Below are 21,215 nucleotides of genomic sequence, written 5' to 3' on the forward strand. Positions count from 1 at the left end.
TTACATTTTAAGTATGTATATTTGTTTTTGATTTACTTGTAAATTTAACGATTATTTTTTTGGGTGTGATTGTGTTACTAAAATTTGTAATCAAACTTTTAACCGTTTAAATTTACAAGTAGTTGTATATAACACTATGGGGAATATACTAGGTGACCGTACGCAATGTGTTCGAATGGAATCGCTATTTTGATATTATACTTGCTTGCAGAACACCACAACTGTATTAATGCGGGTTCAGGATGGATTTATATATAAATAATTTGTTATCTAGCGATAGCACTTATCTTCTAAGTTGCCAATATAGTTTGCTAAATTTTAGATCTAATTGTTAACTATATATGTTTCTTCCAAGTGAGTCTTCTATTACAACACACACTAAGATATTTTACATAATACTTCTGCGGTAACATTTTGTTGCTTAAAGTTACAAGTCACATGAGTCGATTTTATTTTGTTGGCTTTAATATGCCATTCTTTGGGCAGTATTCCATTTTATTTAATCCTCTTTAGAAGTTCTGCCATACAACTTTTTGTTTATTATCAGATGACATTAGTGCTAATGTAGCAGAGTTATTTTATATGTTACCAGGAGATCCTATGTAAAGATGAGATAGAGTATATATATATGTAAACGCTTCATTGCTGTATTACAGATCCAATTGAATATAAGTTGGAATTTTATTCTTGTATCTTTATTCGTATCAATCTATCCGTTAAATAAGATTTTATTCCAAATTAGTAAAGACTTTGAAATTATTTTTATTAATTTTATAGAGCAGTCCAAGATGCGACAATTTATATCAAAAGCCTGTGATATATTCAAACATTGAGTACATTGAGTAAAGTAATAAATTTGTTGTTGAGTTGAATGCACTTTGTGGAATCCAAACTGGTGTTCTGGGAATATGTTATTTTCCTGGAGTATTGAGTTCATACGTTTTAGTATTAGCTTTTCGAAAACTTTGGATATAATTAGTAGTAGTCTGTTGGTCTGTATGATGTCTATCGCTTTTCTGGCCTTGGAAATTATATGAATTATGAATTATATGACATACTTTCCATTGAGCAAGATACATCCCCAAGCGCAATATCGAGTTAAATATCCTCGTTATTAGTTTAACGCCTTTTGATGGGAAGCTTCAATTTAATGGTTATAAAATATAGAATCTAAATATTCTAAGTTTCTTCATAATCATTATAATGTATACTCCAGATTTATTTTCTACGTTTAATTTATTTTCAACTTTATAATTTGTTTTAAACAATTTTGTCAAATTTCCAGAAAACAAAATAAATTACTGCAAACTTATGCACTATTAAAAACCATTGATGATATCAGTAGCTATTTTTTTAAATCTAAATTTTATTAAAGAAATATTGTATTTATTTATTATTATTTTTATAAAATAATATATTAGTAGATTCGTCTCATACATATTTACATTATACATGTAATTCCTAATAAAGAATGTGCAATGCAATATATTTAATTTAAAACTTAGTAAATCCTAGTTCTTCAACTCTTATAAAGTAGTTGTAAACTTTCATCGGAATATCATATAATGTTGGTTTATGTAAGTTTCGGAAATATAACGTTTTCTATGGAAAGTACTATAAAGAAATGTCGAAATACTTATTATAACTTTGTGCTATAACATTAAATTAGATTGTAGTAATAAACAAAGATTAGAAGTATAATGTTCAAAGCAGTTTTCGAAGACAAAAAGTAAAAGAGATAAAAATATATTAAAAATATTTGATTTGTTTAAAATAATTATTTTGTCTTAATGAATTTATGAAGTATTATATAATTGGCAATACAAAACTATCAATTTAACTGAATTCCAATGCGCAATTGAGAATCGATAAGCAATTAATTGGTTATGGGGAATAGAGCAGAAGAGCTGCGAGCATCCATGAATGAAACAGCGTAGTTGCGGACGATAAAAGCCAACGATCATTTAAAAAGAATAAATAGAGGATGAACTAGTTAACTTTACGGATGTTAAATCTCGAAAGCCCTGTGCACCAAAACAATAATACAAAGAAAAAAAAATGTAGCACGGGCGTGAAGTTTAATAGTTAATTTAACTTCGCTGCAACATTAACAACAATACACGGGCCATATAAACTCAAGTTGCGCCTCTCAAGAGCTGAAACTGGTCGAAAAGTATAGCCCGACCTGTTTTGCATGGAAATAGGAACCACACACACACATACAAACAACTTCCGGACGTTGTAATACGTACGTTATAGTCGGTTCACTCCCCCGGATGTATTTATTTATTCTTTGTTTCGCGTGTTTTTTTTGTCTCTCTTTTTTTTACTTGTTTATTTTGTAATTTTTTTCTTTGCATCCTCTTCTCTCGACCTGCACGTTTTTTGCTCTACGTCGTTGTTGTTTCTGTTGTTTAAGCCTCCCTAATTTCACACCGAAGCGGTTACCTTAATCTCGTACGGTGAAGGAATTTTTATGCCGCAACTGCAACCGTAAATTTTTTAACGCGAGCCCGAATTAAAATCGCCCCCGCAAATTTTCAACGCACCCCTCGGTTTTCTGCTCACACCAGAACAAAGAGAACAAATTTGGGGTGGAATTTCAGTCATTTATTATGCAGACGTGTAACTGTTCACGCAGACCACGTGTATTCTGTATTATTATTTAAACTTCGAAGAAATTTAAGGTGCGTACACACTATACAATATTTATTATTAGGATAAGTAAGTTGTTATGATAATATGTATGTATCCATAGATAAGCAATTTAAAAAGTATTTTTATTTACACATTTTTATTAGCTCTAACATTCAACTAAAACGACTTAAAACTTTCTATCTTAAGACATTAACTAATAATATGTAGTTCCCTAATGTCTAAAGAGAATTTTATAACATATTAATTGCATTAAAAATTAATATACTAATATTATAATTGTTATTGAATCATTTGTAAAAAAATATTTTTTTTGCATTACTTTTTTGATGATGATGTTTTCACGAAGCTTTATCGGTTTTTAAACCAGATTTTGAAAAATCGTTTTTTAAGTAAATAATTTTCTTCGAAAACCAATTTTCAAGTGTATTACAATCAAATTTATTTAGGACTTATGAAGCTTAAATATACTGAGCAAGAAATATTCTTAATTTAGAAAAGTTTATTTCTGTTGCCTGAAGGGAAAAACCCTTCTCTTTTCTTTTGTACAATTTGAAAAGTCTGGATTTGTATAATCCATAACTTGTGATTTTATGGACTTAAGTCTTTAAGATTTTAACAAATTAATAACTTTGTTATTTTTATTAATTGATATATAATAATTTGTGAGTTAAGTTTATTTATTTTTATTTACACTAATGTACAAACTTAACTCACAAATTATTATATATCAATTATCAATTAGTATTTGTTACAAATATTGCATTGAAAGTTTCAAACGTAAATTATGATATCGACTGAATTTAACTTTTTTTAATTAGTTTACATTTGCTTTCTATCTAACCATTATAAATTGTACAATACATAATACATAGTATTGAATAAACAAATTAACACAATATTCTCCAAGCAAAAAAAAATAAAATTTCATAGTGATATGAAAGTATTACAACAATTACGTGTGCTTTATATAATATAATACTCTCGAATTGTGGTGTATATTTCCATAAAATAAATAATTGTATATTAGGGTTTGTCGAGTTCTAAAATCTGATTTTGAAAAAGGGTGTACATGCCACGATATTATTAATGTGGCTCTCCAAGAACCAATACTCTATTCCTCGTCATCAATTTTTGAATTGGGTTTTAGGACTCTATGGTTTTTGTTCAAGTCTCATGCAACTTTACCATGCTAGTTAATGAATAATGGGTGAATTTGGACCATTTCTTTCTGTTTCCTGAATAAAAAACCATTATAACATTCTTTTTATTGATAAAATTATTAAGAAAGTATGTTTTTCTACAAAATGATTTGATTTGTTGATAAAAAAGTTCATTATTAAATAAAATTGGGTATGAAAAAACAATGTTTTAATTGTTACGAACAATTTATATTATATTTAGTATTTTTGATATTTTCGGTAGAAATTTGGTATTTTTTGTATATTTTTTTAGCGTATTTTTATTAAAATTTGAGCCAAGTTCTAAATTTCAAACTAAAAACATGATTAGAAATTAGACAACTTTTGTATTATTAGACGAAAGTATATTTAATCTATTTTAGATTATTTACTTGTTTATTATGAATTTTATTTTAAATAATTAAAGTAATATTTGTAATTCAGGAAAAAGTAAATAACTTTCAATAAGCTTTATTAATTCAATGAAATGAATCATTTAAAAAATCGAACCATGTATTTTTTGCATCCTTTCTCATGGAAATGATTAAAAATCCTTTACAAATCGTTATGAGAAAGTTTGGGTCTTATCCTCATTACTTCTTTCCCAAGTTCCGTTTTATATCCGTATGAGCTTTAGTATGTATAGAAACCTTTCATACAAATTAAATGGATATTTTATATATTTTTGTAAATGAAAAGTTTTTACAAATATTTTAAATTTAATTTAACTGAAAGTCCTATGATCAACAGCCTTTTTTAGCAGTTTTTGTTGTTTGACTATTGCAATAAAGATTATTAATATTTGTAATTTATTTCCTAGAAGTTTTTTTTTCAATTATGTAATTGTATTATTCAGGTTTTTCTTTATTATCTTGTCTTGGTTTAAAATGGCATTTATTTACATATTGATTACACGACAGTACTTCAACTAGACCTTACACTATACTTAACACTATACTATGCTCAACGTTACTTAAAACTATTGTCTTCTCCATGCTTAACTCTTACTAGCTATGCTTTGCTTTCCAACTAAAAGGCGCATAGTGTTGTCACTGCTTATAAGCGTTTTTGCGCTTAAACATCTTCTGTTTATTGTTTATTTGTTATAACTCAAAAAAAAATTGTTATATTGATTTAAATAATTATGGTCCAGATTCCATCTAAATCTTAATATAAACATTTCTTCTGCATTTTGAATTAATCGAGCTTTAATACATGCGTTCACTTCTTCCTTTATTTTAAGAAAAATACTTAAAAGCATATCTCCTCGCTTAACGAGCATGAGCATAACAAGCATTTCGCTTAATGAGCAAAATGAATTGTAAAAAAAATGACTCGTTTAACGAGTGACGATGCAAAGAGAAGTCCCGGATTTCGCGTCGGCTTCATCATTTTTAAAATTTGTGTATTTTTGAATATGTTTCACTATACGAGTAAAAATCCAAAGTTTTTGAAACGGATTAAACTCTTTAAGTGACTGTATTGACCTTCAGTTAATAACTTTAGTTTATAGGGTGGTAAAATTTCTAAATTGAGTTATACACCAGATTCATATATAAATGGAGAATTGCTTCTAAATTTGTATTTTATAAATTGTGAAATTGAAGTAACACGTTATATTTTTTACGTGTTATTTAAGACTCGGTGTAAATTAAGTCCTGTATTTTACTCGAAACTCTCGAAAATATTTTTATTATTATTATTATTATTTACAACAAACAATCTAGTACAATACAAAGAAAATAACAATAAGGTGATAATGGAAGTAAACAATCTTGCATATCTATTGATGATGTTCCTCATAATGAAATATATTAGTGTAATAGAAGTTGTTATTGCGAAGGAATCTCTAACTACTAGAGGAAAACAATTTGCAAGAAATGCAAAATAAACAAAAAGTAGCTAAAGTTTGTTTGTGTAATTCAAAGTGCCATTGTACTACTGTAATAAAAAATCGTTTAAAATAATATGCTTAGAAAATAGTGTTTAAATAAAATAATAGTATAAATTATTTCAATTACACATTTTAACCTTAATATACAAATGTATCTCATATTTATTATTTTTAAGTTTTACCGATACACGTTAGTAAATGTATACAATTACCTGTAAAAATAAATATATGACGCTCTAGTCAGATTTATACTTACATTAATCATATATATTTATGTAGTTTTACCTTAATATATACATTAATTTTGTTATATACATGTGTATACAATTTTTTATTTGAGCTCCTATGCTGCAATTGTTCGGTATCTCTGGAGCTGGTATTTTAAGTTTAATTAAAGTACCATTAACAATTGTAATTTTCTAAAAGATAAAAGAGTTTACGGTATTTAAATTTTGAATTGATGCGATTGATTCTGCTGTCGCTGGTTTGCACATATTTTATGGTTTAGCGTGCACACACGTATAAGAGTACGGACTCCAGATGCGAAAGATTGTTCAGCTTTACGATGATCCCTTTTCCTCCCTCTTGTAACTCACTGCTTAACATATAAAAGGCATTTCGACTTTAAGCCTTATTTATAACCGTCAATCGGCACTATCTTAAGTAAAAGGAATCCCTCGCAATCACAAACTTTTTCCGGTTTACCTCCCTTCGTATTCAGTGCAATTACGCATTACAGCCTAGCTATAAATCAAATTGATCGTATGAATAAACCAATTATTTATTGTCTGCTGTAAAAAGCTTACTCATTATTTGTAAGTAAATGTTTCAAAATTTTAATTCTACTAAACAAATAAACAGTAAATGTATGTTTATTTTAAAGATATGATTTTTTTATTATATATTTAAAAGTTTGTAGGAAAATTGCTAAAAGTTAATCAAATATGAATATATTGTAAATCAACTGTGTTTACTTCATTTAAACATCAATTGAAAAAATTAATTGTAGTTTTATAAAGTTAATCTCATATTATCTAATTTATATTGGCGAATGCGCCAGGTAAGTAAGGGTCCATAGGGGTGTCAATCGAAAAGTTTGCTCGTATTTTTCTATTTTTTAACTAGAAACATGTATTTTCAGAAAAAATATTTGTTAAAAAAAAGTATTTAATACAAAATTATTAAATAAATTTAATTTGATTGCAAATGCAAAATATAATTATAATGTGTTATATTGCAAATCTAATGTAAAAGCAAAACCATATAATAATGTCGAGAAAGTTTTAAAAAAATTTCATTGTTATATACAATATAATGAAAATATTTATATGAAGAGCCTTTTTGTCTAACATGTATTTTTTTTAATAATATTTAAGTGATTTAATTTAAACTGTAAAATGAAACTAAAATAGTACAAAATATACATTAATAAATGAAATCAGTAAAAATATGAGAAATTATGTATTCCTCCTATTATTTTGCAATAAAACGTATATTTTCATATATATCTCCTGGATGCGCCGGGTTAATATGAAATATATTTGTATATTAATTATATATATTATCAGTATCCTTTGGCAATAATTTATATATTTTTTGGTATATTATTAAATATTACATATATATATTTTATTAGTAAAATCTAATATTTTTCACATAAATATTGATTGAAATATTTGGAAAATTTATTAAATAAACAAAACTCATTAATGCAGTGAAAACTGAGTTAACAACTCTTCATTGTTTTGTAAATTATTTTATATATAAATTATGTATATAAAAGATTTAATAAGTATTAATAGTAGAATCATTCAAATTTAATTATTATTTATTAGTGAGCAAAAGGTTTTCCATGTTAAAATACCATAATTAATGTAAGTGCAATAATTTTAATATAAAACTGTAGGAAAATTGTAAGGAAATGTAAGTATTATAATAAATAATACAAATTGGTTGTTAATATTATAAATACCATAGACAGAAGACAGTAAATATAACAGGTTTAATATTCGACGTTCTATAATATTTTTTTTATAAATAATACAATAAAAGGATCATCTGTGCACAAAATAAACAAGTAATATAAAGATTAAAGTGCAGAAGTAAGTATTAATTAATTAGAAAAATATTGCAATTTTGAAATATTAATCATATGATAATCAGAAGTGAAAACAGAATATGCAATATTTTTTAAATGTTAAAAAATATATTATTCGATAGTATAAAGTAACATTAAATTAAAAACTTATTTATGTATATAGTGAGTTTTTATTATTAACCACCACAAAAAGAAGTTACAAGAAATAAGAAAAAAAAAGTTATAGACATAAAACAGTTTGTAATGAAAAAATACTAGAAATAACTAACAAAAATGATAAATAATTCCCAGACTATAGTAAATAAACTGCACAAAATATATATTTTTGTACCAATTTTTTAAAATTTATTTTATTGTTTTTTTTTAATCCTGATTATAATGAATCCGGATTGATCAAAACGATACTATTCTAAGTATTGCTGTATTTATATTAGGCGGAAACACTATAATATTTTTTTTATGTCGTGTAACGTTATTCACAATCTGTTCATCAATGTAAACATTGAGTAAATTTAAGATCGCGGTTGATATTAGGTAGGTAATCTTTCCTAAATACTGTGACTGTGAATTCCTTTCACTGTAAATCTGCTGCTATCCTTAACACTGTCATTGTCCATCGACTTGGCTGGAGGTCCATATGCTGAGCCTCATTCATTTCACAGTCCATCTGTGATGAACCAGGAGGGCTCACAAGGGGCCTGGCTTGACCAGGATTTGAACCTATGCCCACTAGCACGTGGGTAGGGCGACTTAACCATTCGGCTATTAGTCGCCCAACTATAATTTACTTATATTTATTGTTATAACTATATTATCTAAACAATGTCCATAATATTTATATAATACCCGGAAAGGAGTAAAACAGGTGAATAGAACACAAGGTGTGCGTAATTCACTGTTTACTTATTTCCATCCCTCGCAAACGCCAGTAAAGCCAACGAGTTCATTGTCTGCGCGCGTGTACACTTTCAGCTAAAATTGGAGTTAGCACAGTTGTGGTGGGGGATTATGGATGTTCCTCGCTTATGATAAATGGTCCCAAATTGAAAATATTATTGTCGGTGATATTTCATAATTTGGTGGTGGGTAATTAGGGAAGATCTTGTGAGCAAATACAGTTAAACGAGTGCTGTTAATCTTAGTTAAGATAAAGCTAAGTTGGTCGGAATTTGGCGGAACATCCAAATATTCTCCGTGTGTATACTATATACATATATATGAGAATGTTTCTATCTGTATTTCCATGCAGTGCTGTATTCGTGTGTGTACATGAATGTGTTTGTGTGAGAGGGTGCTAGGGCGAGAATGTTACTCATTTTGGAGTGGATGGGATCTGGGGGATCGAAACTCAGGAAAACCGTTTCGCTCGGCCAAGCCGAACATTTCACAGTGTCTCGGCTACGTGGAGGATAGCCCCACGAACCCTTATCATTCCATTAGTGCGTAAACCTTATATATATACGTATATATAGAGAGTATATCTATAGATATACTACGTGTGTACAGAAATTCGGCAAAGTCAGCTGATCCAAATCCCTGGGTATATCCTTCACTCACATGCACACACGTATAAAAAGAATTTCTCAATGCTTTTAACCGATTCAATTCCTGTAAAATTTATTTGCTACACCGGAACCTGCCCGCCGCATTCCGCTTATTGTTATCACACCGGTCGAATCCTGTAGCGACTGATGACAATAACCGACCGACATAGCAAATGTAAACCGACGATTCGTGAAATCGCTTCATCATATTTTTTTCATAGTTCATCAGATTCTCATAATTAAATTACTTACTTCATTTATACTTAGAAAAAATTAGTAGAATTAAATTGCACAACTTTAACATTATTTTTAACTATTAAGTAACCTTATAACTTTCAAGTTATTAATAGTTAAAATTATCCTTTTTTTAATGTGGTGGACTGAAATATTTTTGTATAATATCAAAAATATATACATATGGATCAAAATAATACAAGTTACTTAAAAAACAATACAATTAGTATTAGCAAGTACAATTAGTATTATGGGCTTATTATGAGTTTTCATAACCCATTGTTACCTGAACATAGTTAAAATAAAAAATAACATGTTTCTTTAGATTTTTTTAAAACGCGTTAAAATTTAGTTGCCTATAATTTTAAATTTAATTTCAGCAATATTTTCAATGAAAAAAATATATGGTACCTTTTTGTAAAGTCAAGCAATTTTAAGCTGAAATAGTATAATATGTGAATTATAGTGATTTAGATTATAAAACGAATCAATTTTCATATACAGTGGAACCTCGCTTATCGAGTGTAATCTGTTCCAAAATTTCTGAATTTTTTTCGTATAGTGAAACAATTTTCACCATATAAACTAATATAATATACGATAATTTTTGCGAGTCATTTTTCTTACAATTTATTTTGCTCATTATGCGAGGTGCTCTTTAAGCTAGGTTTCACTTAGTGTTTCCAATTGCAAAACAAATCATTTTTGTATACAATATAAAGATTACATTTAAGTATCAACAAGTATTTAGATCTGTTTCACGTCTCTTTATAATTTATATAATGACATAAATATGCCGGTACTTCTAAGTACCGTGAGACAACAAAGGGTTAAGTATAGTTAAAGTAATATATTGTCACATGTCTTTTCCCTTATTTTTTTAATAAAATTTGATTTTGTATACATTATTTGATTTTGTTTAAAAAAAGAAATCTCAAAACACATAATTTGTTAAAAAAAATGTTACTTTCTTAAGTTGGTTTGTCTTATTAACCCATAAAAAAAGTGACTCTTTTACGTTTTCCTCTAATTATGTAAAACACTATAATTCAATTCAATACACAAAAAAATAAAAAAGTGTTATCAACACATAAATAAATTTGTAAATATTTGGTGGACGCGCCTGGTAACTGTGAAAACTAAGCCTCGTATAATGCTCGTATTTAGTTCCTCCAATACACCGAAATAATCGAGGTACTAAATATATAAAAAGTAAACTATGTAAAGGAAAATATCGTTCGATATAATTTTATACATTTCTATTAAATTTTGTTTGTATTTTAATTTTCAAAACGGACTATAGTAAATCCAAACTTATTGATTAGTACGAGCTATTTCTGTATGAAAATTAATTATTTATAAACCTGTATTTAAATAAAAAAATTCGCTCGAGAAAAAGGTTGATAATGCAGTGTTTACATATTTATATATAAAATTTAAAAATAAATATGTTGTATTTGGTTATTTTATTTTTTTCTGCTGTTTTTGTTAAAAACAGATGTAGTCTGTTAAATTCAAATAATAATCATGAAAATGCAAATCGTAAATCCCAATTATCTCCAATACCAAAAGCATTGGACAAAATATGCTTTAAAACCAAATAACTCGACGCAACATATTTATTTCACATATATACAAAAATGTACAACAGTTCATAACAAAAATAAAAAAGGTTTAATTTACAATCATTCAATAATTCAAAATTTTATTATCAATTATAATTTTATTATTATGATTTGTGTTTGTAAATTTGTATCGTACTCTCATAAATTGATTCTAAGAAAATTTAGCTACCATTTTTAATTGATTTTGTGAAACAGGTGTTGCCATAATACTAGGCAAAAATTAAAGCAATTATTATTAAATTTGATTATTCGAGTAAATTCATATTTACAAAAAAAAATGCTTAACACAAAAAAAACTAGTATAAAAATAGAATTTGTTACAAAATATGAAAATATTTTCTAATAATATTTATTTGCGGTTAATATACACTATTTGCTTGCTGAAATATTACAAAAAAATATAATATTTAATTTATAATATTTATAAAGAAAATTTAAAAAATAATGAGATTATATAACCATAATATGATAAGACTGTTACAAAACAACTTTTTAAACATTTCTATGGTCATATAAGTAGATTTGCATTAGTTGAATTTAATAGAAATTTATTACTTTATATTATATTTTCTACTATTACATAATACGTAAAATTAATTATATTGTTTTTTGTATTTTTATATATACAGTGGAACCTCGCTTAACGAGCAATATGTTTACATTAGTTTATATGGTAAAACGTGTTTCACTATACGAGTGAAAATCCGGAAATTTTGGAACGGATTAAACTCGTTAAGCGAGGTTCCACTGTATAATATATACATATGTATTCTAGTGTTATATACAAAGCTTATATAATTTCGTAAAACGTGGCAGATGAGAAATAGCATCGCAAACACAGGTACAATTTTCCACTTTTTTTCTACGTAATTCTGATGTAATTATTTCAGGATTTCGCTCCTGCCTTTCCGCTTCGTCCTTGCCATTCGTCTTTGTGAAATCCGTGATCTTTCATTATACTGTATGCATTCCATTTATTATGCGCCTTCGTCAGATTTGTTTGCTTCATTGTTTGTAAGCAAATAGAAAAAAAGAAACTAGTAATAAATGTATTATAAAAAAGGGCAGCTCGAGATGGAAGCAAATCCTTTAATCATTTCAAAATAAAGAGCGTATCTGTTCAGCAATAATTAATTTCTCAATTCCGACGAAGTCATTGTAGTTTCTCCATCATATATATATATTTTTTTAAGTACTAGTATTGTCCTCGCACATCCATCGTTCCTTTTGTTAATTAGTAACGCATTCGCAACGTAATGGATTGCTCGGAGTAAATAACAGGAGTAATAAAAACCGGATTAATGATTATGTCTTTGAAATGCGGCCGCGGAGGGTTTTCTGGTGGGCAGGGGGGATTAGAATTTTTGTTTCGAAATTAATCACCTAGGCAGAAAAGGATCCGTCCGGACGGACCGAGAGGGTGAGAAACGTGGGGTGGGTGGATGTATATAAAAAAAAGAGGAGAGAAAAACGAGAATCCGGATCGGTCCTTTAGCAATAAATTCCGGATCGGACTGGGGCGAGGGAAAAAGCATTTTCCTAATGAATTTTTGTAATGGATATATATCCAAATACGTGTGTGTGTGTGCATACGGTGCTGCTCGACCAATACATTTTAGAGGAATTGAATCGAATCGGCGGAAAAGCGATCGCTTTTTCATGCGGATTTGGATCTGCTGAGTTCGTTGGATTTGTACATTACGTATGTTTCATGTACGGTTCACGCACCGATGGAGCAATTGCGGATTACCAGATAAACAGCAAATAACAACGAAAAAAAAACATACACACACAGCTTAGACGTAATTCTCTCGTTGATGTTATTGAATTAACATGACGTTTTTAATTTTACAACCGATTGAAGAATCAAGTTGAAGTTTATATAAACATATAAGTGGAACCTCACTTAACAAATATAATCCGTTCCAGTGCGTTATATACTGTAAAAAAATTATAAGTTCGTTTCAATTTTTAATGAGTTTGGCTTTTTATTCGGAGACATGGAAGTGTTATTAAAATTTGCAATAAAAATCACAAATAACATAACTGAACATTTTGGAAATATGTGTGATCACAAACAATACTAAGATTCAACTAGAATTACTTCTAATACAAGGAATTGTTTTCCCATTCAAACTCGGTGAAGTGAGTGTAAATTTGTTTATATAACTTGTATCAATCAAGGTCTCTTTGTACTTTTAATATTTGTTTATATAAAAAAGCGTACATAGTTTGTTTTTACAGTAAACACAAATTATATTGGAAAAGTATAGTCCGCTACAAACAAAGGAAATCGAAGATGGTTAATATATGAGGACATAATATGTGTACACAAGTTTTGAAAATAAAATAGCATGCGCATATTTCCTCGTCACTCATTATGCGAAACGTTGCTCGTTAAGTGAGTCATATTGTTAATATTTTATCTAAAATCAATTTTTTCAGTCTCAACTAGCTGCTTTGCCTTTTATATTTATAGTATATACAATTAAATATATATAAATTTATACCTTGATTAATGAATAAGATGTGTTCCATAAAATTACTTCATTCAACGAATCTTCGCTTTCAGAAGTGAATTAATCGAACAATTAATATTTTTCTTAAATATACTTCCAACTTGCATATAAAATGAAATATGAGACATTCTGTCTTTTGTAAACTTTTTTAAAACACTTCAGTTAACAGTTTTTCGGTAAGAACTTCTTTCATTTTGTCTTTAATTTCATTGTCTTCTAGGTTTTTAAACTTCCACTGAAAAACCATTATTGCATTGTTTGAACCATCTCAATAATTTCTATTTTTTGGTTATTATTGCCTTTTTCTATTACAACTTCTGACCATATAATCATTAAATTCGCTATATTGAAGCTTTATCTGAGGAAACGTTAACCAATATGTGTTTATAATATTTATATTTCATCTACATAGTACTACAATTATCAGTTTTATGATTTTGAAACAAAATTCTAAACATGATTTATACATACATACATACTTTTTATATTAATTTATTATCAAAAAATTAAATAAATAATTTAAATTATTTATTATTCTAATAAATTACAAAAACAACTCACTAATTATATTAGAACATAATATAAAAAAGACAAGTATTTTTCAAGGAATCACAGTTCAAGGGTAAAATTGTATAAAACATTTTTTTCTTCTAAGAGATTGCAAAACATTCCCACCGCGTGTCCTCGGTTGTCTTTATAGCTCTTCTTCGCAGAACTTCATTTATCCCCAGAGTCCAGTTATATTGTTTCAGCAGATTGACCCAATTAATAAGACTAATGCTCTCGAGTTTTGTAAAATGTATAGAATTGAAAAAAAAACATTAATATATTTATCCCATAAGGAATATTAAGCATAATATATTATACAAACATTTATTTTTATAATATGAAATTAAGATCAGTATATTCATCATATACATTTTTATATCAGATGTAAGGAGTGCGCATGTATGAGGTCAATGGGAGTCGCATTCCTGTATTTCATATACATTGGAACTTCGCTTAACGAGAAACTCGCATAACGAGTATTTCGCTTAACAAGAAAAATGAATTGTAAGAAAAATGACTCGCTTAACGAGCAACGTTTCGCATAACGAGTGACGATGAGAAGAGAAGTCCCGTATGATTGCGCGCCTGATACATCATTTTTAAAACTTGTGTACACATATTATGTGTATTTTTGAATATGTTTCACTATACTAGTATTTCACTATACGAATAAAAACCCGAAAATTTTGGAACGGATTAAACTCGTTAAGCGAGGTTTCACTGTATTAGAAAGAGTCACATCATAGTTAGATTGCATTAAATACGAGGATTTAAATTTTATATAGGAGCCGCACTTAACTCATATATTAAAATTATGTAAATATATTTGAGCACAATAGTAAAAATAGAAAGTAAGAAAATGAATCAATAAAATGTTAAAATATAGAAAAGTACACAAATTAAGAAAATTACGAGAGATAAGTGACTGACTATATGTAAGCATATGTAAAAAAAAAACTAATCTGTATAAATGAAGTATTAAGGCTAAAATAAAATATTAAGAAAATTTACTATGTCAATATTAAGCAGTATATCATTTTGTTCAATGTTATTTATTTTATTTGTATTTAGAAGGCCTAATTATTAAAGAATATTATGAAATATATGAAGAAAAAAAAAATGATTGAAAAAATGTTATCAATACTTCTTATAAAATAAATATATATACTTGATATCTATGTTATTTTCGTTGTATTGATATTGTTGTGTAATATTTAATGTAAAGAGTCAGGAAAAATGAGGTCATTCAGTGATGCACTGTGTAATGGAAAATCGTTTCAGTCAGTTACCAGACGTGCTAAGAGTGTAGCATTGTTTTCGTAGAATGAAATGTGGGTTTCTCATTTGTTATAGATTGATCTTGTGATCAGAGAAGCAAGCGTTCCATTAGAACGTGTATTAATAATACGATGGGGAGTGATTCGTATTTGCTCTCGCGAATATAAAGCAGTATGTTTTTCGAGGATAATACATTATTAAATAAGAGGATAATGGAGTTCGAAGAAAATTAATCGTTGAGCATAATACAGATGAGCAGATAAATATTTTCGCTCAAACATTGTTTCTGGATGGATGATAGATTTTCTGAGCAAACATATTTTCTCCTCCCACCATTCCTCACTGTAAACGAATTAAAAATAAGTAGAAAAAGAAAAAAGTCTTGGTTGCAAAGTGATGTAACCATACATTCATCACTCTTTTAAAGATTTGTTCTTGATACTGGTATAAATGATTAGTCATACATCTCATACTCATTTATCATACTGTATTTGCCGGAGTATATTCTCTGCACAGATGGTAATATTAGGTTTTTAAAAATGAGTCATTATTTTTCAATATTAATTATATCCAAATAATTTATTAAGTAAACTGAAAATTTGTTATATTATACCCTTTTACAGTACATCAAAACCATGCGGCTTTGATCAGTCCGGATTCACTTTAGTCAAACTGCACTAAAAATATTTAAAAAAACAAACTACATTTCAATTCTGCAATATAAAAATATATACTATAAAATTAGTAAACAGAGGACGGAAAGACTACGCCCTTTGTAGTTATTGTACAATCAATTTTGTTTATTGTTTTATTAGTACACAACATTATATTGTTATAATTTTTTTTATAATTTCTTTTTTTATGTCAGTGGTCGGATTTTATTTATTTATTATCCCAAAATATATTCTTGTATGTTGAAATTACCCTATTATGACGTGTAGACGGCGAATTCTAATATTTTAGTTCGGTTTCAAACAGTCCGAGATATTAGAAGAATCGATAACCCGCACTATGCAAGGTATTCCAGTATTTGAAGAATATTTGTACGACTTGTTTATAATGACTAGGTAATGACATATTTCCATTACCCCATTGTAACGTATAATTGGTGAATTCTAATATTTTTCATGAATTCATAGATTTTTTTTAAAATTTATATACAATTTTTACAATATTTTTATACATTTATATTATTATTTTTGTATATTTTTGTGTATACCCCTCAGGTTCGGTTCTTTCGGTACGCTCCTTGGAACCGGTATTTTGAGCGGGCTTATTGGTTTTCCATGTTCTATGTCTTCGTTCCGCGACCCTGCATCCAACACATCATTTTTATTTTGAACTTATTTATGTCATTTTCTAATCTTATTTCTTCTGGAACCATGTTGTACTGTGCAACTCCCTGTACCAGTAAACTCCTGTTCATTTAGTTGTATTTTGTTCCATTCATATATTTCTTCTATCTCTCGTATTGTGATCGTATGTGTCGCATTTTTTTTTTTAAATATTTTGTGTATTAGTATCTTTGTCTGTGCCTCTATCTGCGTGTCACGGCTATTTGCAAACACTATTTACGTTATTTTGCTTTTACGTTTTCTTTTATTGTGTTTCCCCACACCGCCACACCATTGCACATTCTTGAGGTAAACATACTATGGTACACTGCACCCTGCACCCATCCGGGAGAAATTTGTTCATTTTTAAGTTGTAAACGTCTTTAGGCTATCGACCTAATAAACATTATATGTGTAATTATAGAATATAGCTTTTTGATGCATTTTGTTGTAAAATCGTTATTTCTCATATGTAAATGTAAAATATTTGTAATATGAAATGTAATTAAAATAATTTAACTAAATTGTATATTTGTATAAATTATCCAGTAATTAAATTAAGTCCAAATAATTTGTTTAATTAAAACGAATTTACATATAGAGCAATAGTTCACATAGTCCAACTAATTAGTTTTACATGTATCAAGAATTAAACAAGTTACGAGTTTATTAAAATTCGGTAATTGGATCTAAAGGCAATTTAATACTGATAATGATTATATATTAAAAAAAATTTATAAAAATTTACTTTAATTCGGCATAATTTAATAATAAAATAAAAAGTCAACTACTTAATTATATATAATTATTGATATTCTTCATTCTTAAGGTTTCACGTGTATCTATTTATATAGTATTTTTGTTTTTGATAACTTATTTTTATTTTGATTATAATAATCACGTAAACAAATAAAACAACTTTATATAATCGTAATAATATAACAAAAAACTTATTAACTGTTGCAAAGAATATTGAATAAATTGTTATTATAATTATTTATTACTAACTTATTTTACACAATTTATTGTTGTTACATAAATATATATAATTTTCAATATTTTTGTTAAAAAAAAAGTCAACTAATACAAATTGCTATTGACTGCCTTATTATTGTTTTGGTTTATGTAAATTAAAAAATCATAATTAATAAACAATGAAATTATGCGTTTTTGCATACTTTTCGATTTTTACGTTATTCCATGATATAATCATATACTCTGTAAGAATTGCATGAAATAAAATGAACCTAAGTTAAGATTAAATGATTATCTTAAGAAACTAGGATCTAAAAAATAACAATAGTAATATTAGAGTATATCTTAAGAAAAAATTACTTAACAAGATTACAGAGAAAATTTAGTCAACCGAAAATGCAATACTGGTGCATTCCACAGCAGTAATATGCATATAAAGTACTATTAAAACTTATTTTGGAATATGTAAACAAGCAAATATCAGAATGTTTCACATATTGTAATAAATACACATAATGTAGCAATGTATAAATGTTATAGATATAATTTGAAATAAATGACAGAGCCAATATATTATAATTAGCATAGATCAATTAAATATTTTTAAATATAATTGAGGGCGACTAATAGCCGAATGGCTAAGTCATCCTACCTGTGTGCCAGTGGTCACATGTTTAAATCCTGGTCAAGCCAGGCCCTTTGTGAGCCCTATTGGTGCTTGCAGCAATAGGGCAATCGTTCATCACAGATGGACAGTGAAATGAATAAGGTTCAGCATATGGACCTTCAGCCAAGTCGATGGACAATGACAGTGTTAAGGAAATAGTGGAATCGCAGAGCATCAATATACTACTGAAGTTAACCCACAAGACGACAGCCAACCAACAAATTAAAATCAAATTATCATAATGGTAACCATAATCCACCGGGAAAGCTTATCTATTTAATGTCAACCGCGATCTTAAATTTACTCAATTCTCACATTGATGAACAGATTGTGAATAAAATTACACGACATAAAAAAATAATTGATAAATTGTGTTTGTATATTAGGACTGGGCCAAAAAAATTGATTTGTTTTAAACATTGAAATTTTCTTTATTATTGTTATAAAATCTGTGACGGGTCAGATCTAGGAAAGTCACATATTTTTCCCATCACTGCAATCAGTAATTTAGTATATCTTTAATTGACAAAAATATATTATTAATTTATAATAATCATTCTGTAATCCTCCAATAGTACGATACATAGGTTTGTAGAAAATGTCCAGGGAAAATGTTATTACATTAGTAAGTATCTTATTTGAGTATAATAAGCTATATTGTCTTATCTTACACTGAAACATATTTACAAGTGACAAATTACTAGATTGCATGATAAACAAATGGCAATATGTACTGAAACGACGCGTGGTCAAATTGACCCTGGTGAACTAGTCTATGAATTAATAGTGACATAATTCAGCTGAGAAAATAAATTTTGTAAAAATTGTTTCTGTAGGGATGATAGATTTTAGCTTACACATATTTTCCACCTACTATTCCTCACTGTATCCAAATTAAAAAATGAGTGGTGAAAGATATAGAGAAAGAGTGTCGGTTGCAAAGCAGCGCAACCATACATTCATCACTCTTTTAAAGATTTGTTCTTGATACTAGCTAGCATAAATGATTAGTCATGCATCTGTACTCATTTATCATTCCATATTTACCCCAGAGCAGACACACCCCGACCAGATGGAAACGCTCGGCATCAAAAGGTGACGCCAAAAACCGAACAAACAAAAACCCACCCAACCTAACCCCGACAGAAAGCAAAGCAAACTGGATACAAATAATAATCCAACAAACAAAAATAGCAAAGAAGAAAATCGGGCGCGTATTTGTAGCGAATATAAATGGTGTCTGGGTTTTTAAGTGCGCCAATAAATAATGCACTTTAAAGCGAGGGCGAGGGCGATAATGAAATATTTACGTGGTCGTTGGCGATTTTTATTGAACGTTATAGCGCCAATCAATGTCGACGCTTTTCGTTTTTCCTTGATTCTTTTTTTTTTAATTCTTTCTTCTTTTTCGTCCCCCCTGTTTTCTTATACTTTCTTTTCTGCATTATTTTCTTTTTGCTTTTTCCTCTTCCGTCTCTTTGCGTCCACGAGACGGGTCACCATTGTGTATTCAATGGGTACCGGAACCCGGGCCTCTGCATTAGCCCATTCCGCCCAGTTCGCAACCTTAATCTCGTTCCCCTTTTTATTATCCATATAAGACGCTTTATGCGAAAGCAATACCCACGACGCACACACACACACCCATATTCATACATATATAAACACACACACACACATACATCGAACTAAAGAACTGCAAGGGCGTTACGTAACGCCCCATTTCCAGTTACCGTTATGTCTTAAACGACTTACCGTGATTAAAATCTCCGAGAACCGAAATCCCGTTCGACTCCGTGTTTCTGACCCTTCGACCTGCGGACAAGAATAAAGGGATGCATTACATGCAGAATGGAATATATATTAAACGAAATGAAGCGAAAACTTCGACGAAAAAAATGTAGTAATAATAATATCGTTCGCACGATTTACATATTGAGGCTTTTGCAAGAGAATTATACGAGGTTGCCTGGCGCATCCACCATAAAATTGAATGCATCTCGGGACGACTTACTACTTTTTTTCAGCTTATTTTGCGCTGCTCACTTTGTTTTCGACCTTTACTCTCAGTCCAGAATAAATTAATTCTCCATTATACAGGAATATAATAACCTTTTTTCTTTACTTATTTTTTCTATTTGATAATTCTACATTATTTTAATATCACATTTAAATTTAAATCCATTAGTTTTTATATGCATTTCAAATAAAATTATTATTTTTTTATATGGATATAACATTGGATCATTCAACAAACAATTTGTACTTATGCCTATATTAAAATATATCTAAAGGACACCCAAGTGAGTAGAGGAGCACTATACAATATATAAATTGTAAATATATTATTAAAATAAATAATACTACCGACCAAACGGATTTTGTTGTTGAATCAACTAAACTCATTCACTAAACTTTAACATAAGTAAAAAGTAAATGAATTTAAAAAATGTACATAAATTCATAAACTTGGATAAACAATTGGAGTTCTAGTTTATGGATAAATTTTATATTGTAATTGTTTTTTATTGTTCTTTTTTATTCACTACTTTTCTGTAATAAAAACAATCAGTAAATGACCTGGCGGTTGACAAGATTTTAATTGGACTTCGCCCATTGGCGATTATCCTTTACTTATTGGTTATTTGTTGAATCTCAAGGG

At 28.3% G+C, this 21,215-nt stretch overlaps 1 protein-coding gene across 7 annotated transcripts in view; it reads right to left on the reverse strand.

The window, feature by feature from the left end:
• The window catches only part of LOC108566433 (neurotrimin-like), an 86,751-nt gene that overhangs the window by 28,917 nt on the left and 36,619 nt on the right, over window positions 1–21,215 (reverse strand). For 6 of the 7 annotated variants that reach the window (XM_017926326.1, XM_017926309.1, XM_017926317.1 and 3 more), the window contains exon 2: window positions 20,309–20,368. The exons of the other annotated variant lie outside the window; for it this stretch is intronic. In XM_017926326.1, coding sequence (XP_017781815.1) covers window positions 20,309–20,368 — 60 coding nt within the window. The remainder of the gene's footprint in view (window positions 1–20,308; window positions 20,369–21,215) is intronic. 7 annotated transcript variants of the gene reach the window in all.

Source organism: Nicrophorus vespilloides, unplaced genomic scaffold (genome assembly GCF_001412225.1).
Source record: "Nicrophorus vespilloides isolate i.1.1-1 unplaced genomic scaffold, Nicve_v1.0, whole genome shotgun sequence".
Taxonomy (NCBI): Eukaryota; Metazoa; Arthropoda; class Insecta; order Coleoptera; family Silphidae; genus Nicrophorus; species Nicrophorus vespilloides.